Genomic DNA, 8,326 nt, shown 5'->3' on the forward strand with positions numbered 1-8,326 from the left:
AACCTCTAGCTAAATACAATTTTTTTGATTTTCAAACTATAAATAAATATTGAATTCAAACATTTTTGTCATTTATTTTAGAAGCATAAATTGTTAATTGCTTGTGAAATATTAAAAATTAAATAAAAAATTGTTGTAAATTATGCAAATTTTTTGAAAATAATTTCCAAGTTGGTCACAAACTCAGCCTGCAAGCCAATATACCCGTGAAGCAGCAGAAGCCAAACAAGAAAGGCAAACTCGTCACGGCAATTAAAAGCGACAAGACTCAAACTCAAGCCAAAATAAATAAATGAAATAAAAAGCAAACAGAAAATAAATAAATTGAACCGAGCCAAATGAGCGAATAGCCCATGGTCATTGAGAGAGCATTAGTGCGACCAAAAGGGGTGGGCGGGGGGTGTCTGTGGAAAATTGGTTAAGCGTTTTCGCCCAGATACTAAATGACAAAAGTCGCACATTTATTAAGCTCTGACTACAATTATGTTGGCTGACCGCACACGCTGACCACAGAGACAGGCCCAGAGAGTCAGTTGCCACCAGTGGGCAATTGGGTGGCACTCTGCATGCCAAATTTAAGCATTAACTGCCATTAGTTGTGGGCCCTGCCTAGGCTGCAACCAAAGCGATGCGATCTATGTGTGTGTGTATGTGTGTGTGTGGCATGTGGCAGGCTCAAACTTTTCCACTTTTGCAACTATTTCAAAAGTAAAACGAAACTTGCTCTGTCTCGCTTTTGCCTTTCGCCTGTCAACGCTCGCCAAACTCAACTGACAACGTCGATTTCCAATGCGGTTCGTATCTCTCTCTCTCTCTCTATCTCTGGCTTGCCTCTGACTGCTGCATGATTTATGAATTGGCCAAAAGTATTTCTGTGGCCAGCCTCAAGCGGGCCAATGTTCAAAGTTGTCTGCTCAAATCATTTTAATTGAAAATTACACATGAACGAAGCTTGCCAAGCATCTGCCAACGAACAACAACAGCAGCAACAACAACCACAACAGCAGCAGCAGCAGCAGCAGCAGCAACTGCAACTACAACAAGAGCAACAGCAAAAAAAAAAAAGAAACAGTTACAGCAAGCCAAACAAAAATTTGAATTCACAACGAATGTTGCTTACTATTCAAAAAAAAAATATAATAATTGTTTAAAATAAATACTTCAAATAGTAAGTTAAAAAAAAAAACGAAATATTTAGTTTAATAAAAATACAACTTTTGCAAGCTAAATAATAAATTTTATATTGCCTTAATTTTTTAAAATGCTTAGCATACAAATAAAATAAATTATTTCGTAAAAAAAAATTATTTCAATTTATATTGTATATTATACAAATGAAGTAGCAAATGCAAAATAAATGCAAGTTTTAAAGCATGAAAAATATATGACAATCTATAGTGAAAAATCTTAATTTAAATGATGATTTATCAAATAAAAAATAAATGCAGTATATTATTATATTATTAATATATTAGGTTGTTTAAAAATATTGAATTTTTCATATACATAAATAAAAAAAATTAACATGTATAAAAATAAATGCAACAAAATATTTAAATATATGACGTATCAAATAAAAAATTAGTGCAAGTTTAAATATTGATGTTTGAAAATATTTAATTAATTTACATACATAAATAAAATTAAAGGAAATTAAGCTTAATGGCTCATACTTGATGCTTAAGAATATTTAAAGCTACATTTTAAGATATATAAAAATATATACAATTAAATAAAATGCTTTTGGCTAATTTTAAAAATTAAATATGCACATATGTTATAAACTACATTTGAAATGTCTGCATAATATTCAAAAATATGCTGGATAAATAAAAAACTTGGCACTCGCAATTTTTGTCAAGTGCAACAAAGTGTAATCAATGAACACAGCTGCGTTTATCTTGCAAAAGTGTGTGTGTGTGTGTGTGTGTGTGTGTGTGTGTGTGTTATACTGGGAACAGCTTATATTGCTTTTAGCTGTGCAAGGCTTACAGTTGAGGCTTGGCATAGGTCAACTGTGTCCGGTGTGCGCTGCTCTCGCTCCGCTCAAACAAATGTATATGAGGAGGTTATGGGCTGGGGGTGGGGGCAGCACGTTCACTAGCTACCGGAAATGCCCATTCACTTGCATATTAACAAAGTTCCGCAATGGCAGCGACGTTGGCGTCCATTGGCGCTGCCTGACCGGGACCGAACCGGACCGGACCGGCTGCTTACTTGGGCAGTACTTAATAAACTCCTGGGACCTGCCATGGACATGGAAAATGACGAGCAGACGAATGGCCACATGTCTGTGTGTGTGTGTGTGTGTGTGATGGCCAGCTGGGCAACTAACTTGCTCGTACATCATAGAGAAATATAGTAAGAGCGCAAAAGCAGCAAAAAAAAAAAAAAAAGCATAAAAGTTGGCCAAGTCACAGTGGGCAAGTATTTCCTTTTTTTTTTGCTTTCTTGCTAAGCATTTGCTGTTTTTGGCTTGGGGGGTGTGGCGGGCGGGTGGCCCGCCTGTGGCGCACTGTGGCTCAACTTAACTGTAACAGGAAAGTATTTCAAAGGCAGACGGAAGCCGGAAGCAAGCAATAATTCAAATGAATTTCAAATCAAATCATTACAAAACATTTACAAAGTATGCGCAGCACGCTGCACACAAAACCGCAGGAATCTGCAGAAACTGCCCCCAACCACCACCCACTGAACTTGAGTTGAGCTACACATTTATGCGTCCCACTCTCTTTCACTCGCATTGCAACTGCAACGTTTGGGGGCAGGTAGTCAGCAGTGATTAATTTCTATTATTATGACACTGATTAGAGCCACTTACAGGCTCATTACAGTCATGGCCAACACACACACACACACACACACACACGCACAGTAGGTCGTAGTTGTGTCTGCATCTCGCCACGTGCATTTATCAAGCCATTGGGGCAAGCACCACATGCAGCGGCCGTTTGTCTTGCACTTGACCAGCCAACGAGCCAGCCAAGCAGCCAACGAGCCTGGCTAGCCAACTAAATCAACAGGCCAACAAGGCTAACAAACACCAACTACACGGCACTTACGGCCATGTGCCGCCGCAGTCACGTGGCATTTAAGCTCTCTCGCTCTCTCTCTCTCTCTCACTCTCTGCTCACCTTAAAAAACAACAACAAACAATTTGCCTAGAGAGGCTTCAACAAGAATGTTTTCAATTTATTTAGCACATTTATTTCGTTCACAATAGACCAAGTTAGCAACTTTAAGTTCTGTTAAATAAAAAAAAATTTTGAAATAAAATAAAGGAAATAAAATAAGTAAAATAAATAACGTAAATAAATAAAATAAAATACAAAATATATAAAATAAATAAAATAAAATAATTAAAATAAAATAAATAAAATAAATGAATAAAAATAATAAAAAAATAATAAAATAAATAAATAAAATAAATAATAAATAAAATAATAAAATAATAAATAATAAATAAATAAATAAATAAAATAAATAAAATAATAAAATAAATAAAATAAATAAATAAATAAATAAATAAAAAAAAATAATATAAATAAATAATAAAATAAAATAAAAAAAATTAAATAAATAAAGTATTAATAAATTTTTTACATATATTCGATATTTTAAATGTATATAATACTTCCTTTTTATTTGATCTTTTAGGGAGATCGAGTTGGTTGGTGCGATATTTCATGATATAAAATAAAGAAAATAAATAAAATAGATAAAATAAGTTAAATAAAATAAAAATATAAAATCCTAACCCTCGGATTAGCTGTAAACTTTTCACGCTTATGTATTTCATTCTGGGAACAGTTTTTGTATACAAAAAATTCCAAATAGAAATTTTTTTAAATCTTAAATAGTTTTGTCTTGTTTACTATATTAGTAAATGTTTTTTTTAATAAAAAATGTTTTTGCTGCCGACATTTTCGCTGATATATAAAGAAATAATTTACAGCGCTTTAACTTCTAAGCGAATCAACTCAAAAAAGTTTATGTCAAGGCCAAGTATGTTCAAAAGTAAATGCCAACGATTAAATCGATTATGAATTGGATGAGTTTTAACTAAGAAGCCTCATAATAATTAATTTGTAATCAGTTTTTCGTTTAATAATTAATTTAGTTAATAAATAAATTCTAACTGCAATATTCCTATGAATTCGTTAAAATATACGCACACAAATTTAAATTAAATCAATTAAGCTAAAAATCCCATTGGATGGAACTATGGAACTAATGAAATCTTAAGCTCACAATATTTATAAGTCTTCAAATTCAATTGTTTGCTTTAGAAATTGTTTTGGCTATAAACAAAGTTGGTAATTTCAATATAAACTTGTTGGTTTATTTTTAAATAATTTAAATAAATAATTGGGCTTTTGCATTAAATTAAAAAAAAAAAAGGATTTCACTTAATTAGAACTTGAAGCTGTTCGTTCGTTTGTTTTTGTTTTCATTTTAGCCGCGATTTGGACGCACGATTGTGACTTGGGGACGCTTCTTGCCCGACTTGTTGCCCTTGCGGCGACGTCCGTTCTTGTTGACGCGACGACGACGCTGCTGGACGCGTCGGCGATTGTTGCCACCGGCAGCGGGACGGCGACGCTGAGAAATGGCTTGGCCCATAATCTGGGGCAGCAAATTGTTGACCGGCGAGGTGCCATAGATGACCTGATTGAGTGCCAGCTGCTGATTGGTTAGACCCGTGCCCGTGCCCGTGGCGGTGCCGGTGCCAGTGCCCGTAAAGGTGCCGGTGCCGGTGCCAGCGCCTGTGCCTGTTTGGCCATTGAGATTAACATAGATGACGCCATTGGAGGCGCCACCAGCAGCAGCAGTGCCTGTTACCGAATTAATGGCCGAACCCGTGCCTGTGGTAACTGGACGCAGTTGCTCCAGCATGTCCTGCTTGTTGGTTATATATTGATTAAGCGCCGAGTTAAGGCCACCACTGTTGCCATTCAAGCCACCCAAACCGTTGCCATTGCCATTGCCACCATTGAGTCCGGCGGCCAAGAAGCGCAGCTGCCCATTCTCATTGCCATCCTTGACAAAGAGACCGGCGAGGCGTTTGTCCTCCGATTCGCTGGCCGCAAAGCCAAGCAGCGCTTGTGCCAACACCAATGTCCAAATATAACGGTTCATGCTGCTGCCTCGCAACTCGACTGATGCCCACTGAGGCCAACTGTGCAGCTTTTATAGCCAAGCATGATATGCAAAATAAGCCCACAGTCCATTCACATCATTATCAATCGACGCTTGACGCTTTCTTCCACCAAAGATCGGCAATCGGCTATGGCCATTGAACTGATTCTATGCCGCCAGTACGCCAAACTCATCATTAGTCCATTAGAAAGCCATCCACACACACAAAATAGTTTACTTATGCCCAGCAGGCGAATCGCAACGAGCCGATCCATCGAATTTCTATGCGTGTCAAGTGCTTAATCTATTGTTTGCCCAAGATCAATAGCAATTGCTCATTTAGCTTTTTCTCTCGCCCAAGAGTTCAAGTAGCCAGTGGAGCGAGTGAAATTGAAACCTCACCTCAGGCGCCAACACGTGCAATTTATAAAGAGTGCCCTTTAGCTAAGGGTTATGAAATAAGTATTGGATATATAGCTAAATTTTTATTTAGAAATATAAATATTGCTGTAAGCCAGAAATTGTCTTTATAACTTTTCAAAATAAATACAGTTACACTATTGGTGAAGCCCTAAACTATTATTAAGCGCAAAAAAAAAATTAAAATAGTTAATTTCTAATTCATGTTGTGCAATCGAGCCCACTGTACATACATAAGTAAAGCTGAAAGCAACAACAACAGCAAGAACTGAAGGATCCGTTAGCTCAAAAAGCAAAGCGCAAAGCAACAACAACAACGACAAGTAATGCATGAACTGAGTTTAAGAGAAAGAGTTAAAGAGCGCACTTAGCGCTCAGCCACATGTCACAAGTACAGCCAAAGTGTAAATCAAACAGCCTTAAAATTGCAATTGCAAATGCCCAGCACAACAACAACAAGAAGTGAAAGAGTGCGCGCTTTACTTAGAAGAAACAGAGCGCACACCTTTTTGAACAACAACAAGTTAATGGGGGTGGGCATGCATTTAGTTTAAGAGAAAGTGTTATAAAGAGTGCAATTAGGCGCACTCAGGCGCAAATGTCAAGCTGAACCAAAAAATGCAAGATCCAGAAGCAACAACAAGAACTGAAAGCGCCGTTAGCTCAAAGAGCGCGCACTTAGAAGAAGCAGAGAGCGCACACTTATTTGAAGTAACAGCAACCACAACAGAAGGATCCGTTAACTCAAAGAGCGCGCTTTTAATTTAAGCAACAACAACAATCAACTGAAAGCGCAGTTAGCGCAAAGAGCGCGCGCCTAATTTGGAAGAAGCAGAGCGCACACTTATTTGAACCAACAACAAAAAGTGATGCGGGTGAAGCCTCAGTCAGCAACTGAAGGATCCGTTAGCTAAGAGAGCGCGTACTTAATTTCGGCAACAACAACAAGAACTGAAAGCGCAGTTAGCGTAAAGAGCGCGCGCCTAACTTGGAAGAAGCAGAGCGCACACTTATTTGAAGTAACGACAACAACAACTGAAGGATCCGTTAGCTAAGAGAGCGCGCATTTAACAACAAGAACTGAAAGCGCCGCTTGACAAGAGCGCGCGCTCAGCTTAGTACAGAACACGCTTATATTAGTGTGTGTGCATAGCAACTTAGCTTGAAAGTAAGAATTAAAGAGCGCACTTACCGTTCAGCCACATGTCAAGTTCTGAAACAATAATGAAGTTATGTTTGCATATTATTATTTACACACATTACACATTGCACTATGAACTTATGAATTAATTAAACACTGTTGCAGCAGTTAAGCACTAAGCACAATAAAAAAAACAAAAGAATTAAAACAAAAGTTGCACTTGAAAAAAAAGAGAGCGCGCAAGCGCTTGCTGCTAAGTCAGCTTTATATTTAAACAATTGATTTGCACTAATACACTTTACTCTTTACACATAAGCAGAAAACACTTTACACTTTGCATATTGATAAATCTGCTCTTTACATTAAAAACGAAAAAAAAATGCAGAAAAAAAATCAAAGCTTAAGAGCAAAGAGCGCGCTGCGTACTACGCAGTTACTAAAAATATATTAAATTATTGCATTTATTCATTTTAATTCAATTAAACACAATGTTGCACTTGTGCATAAACTTATATTGAACTATTTACACACATTGTGCACAATTTTATATTTAAATACGCGAATTAAAATACAAAAATAATTAGAACAGCCGCCCACGCGTGCGGCCGTTTGCAATTATTGCAACGGTGCAACTGTCATCCAGTGTCATCTAAATTCGCCAAATTATGTAACGCTTAACAGTCTGTTAATTATGAGCTGTTAATATTCAAAATAGATCGATTGACACGAAATGTTTTTACATAAGCCAGTTGCAAATTTAAGTACAATTAATTTGTTAATTGTAGAATTAAAATAATAGAATAATTATTCAATTAAATAAAATATTTGCTATACATTTATGCGCTTGTTAGTAACAGAATTATATTAAAGTTTATACGATTTACATACTGATTGCTTGTAAAAGTCAAAACTTAATATATTTTGGTTATTAATATAATTTAATTGCGCAGCTGTGTTTTTATTTATTGTAAAATTTAGCAGCAAAGCTTTTAAACTAATTTTCAGAGTAAAATAACAGAGCATTTATTTATTTATTTTTCTTGTTAACATGTTAAAAGCTGAAACACAATAAGTCAGTCAATAAGCTTCAATTGTTGTTAAATTTTTCAATATTAAACGCTTCAAATTTATGGCACATTAAATTGTGCTAAATTTAATAAAAGCACAACTACTTTTTAGTTAGTTTAAAATAAAATAAAATAAAATATTAAACCAATTAAGCATTAAAATAATTTTGGCTTTCAACCTCAAGGTGAAGTCTCAAGTTGTTTGGGGTGAAGTTTCTAAATTGGCGCAACGTCAGTTGTCTACTCGTTGAAATAAATTTCACTTACGCCAACGCAACACACACACACACACATAGACACATGCTGGCTGCTCACATGCGGCGCGTCGTTTACTTGGCAATGCAATTACAGCCGCTAACCGCGCGTGAAAATAGCAACAGCAACAATAAAAATTGCTGGTGTTGCCAACAGCAATGTCGCCGCTGCTGAGCGGCTTAAAGCAGCGCAATGACAATTAACAACAGGCGACAAAGCAATAACAGCAACGAGCAGAAGTAGAAGTTGAGAGCTGAGTGTCTACGTTGATGCCACACAGCGCCATATCAATGACAACAACAAC

General features: G+C 36.4%; 1 protein-coding gene across 1 annotated transcript; it reads right to left on the reverse strand.

Annotated features, from left to right (window-relative positions):
- Window positions 1-4,455: 4,455 nt before the first annotated feature.
- Window positions 4,456-5,139, reverse strand: LOC108604929 (putative per-hexamer repeat protein 5). The gene has a single exon (XM_033294413.1). It carries the CDS (start codon window positions 5,137-5,139, stop codon window positions 4,456-4,458), a length of 684 nt encoding a protein of 227 aa, XP_033150304.1.
- Window positions 5,140-8,326: the final 3,187 nt, after the last annotated feature.

The sequence above is a fragment of the Drosophila busckii genome, chromosome X (assembly GCF_011750605.1).
Source record: "Drosophila busckii strain San Diego stock center, stock number 13000-0081.31 chromosome X, ASM1175060v1, whole genome shotgun sequence".
NCBI lineage: Eukaryota > Metazoa > Arthropoda > Insecta > Diptera > Drosophilidae > Drosophila > Drosophila busckii.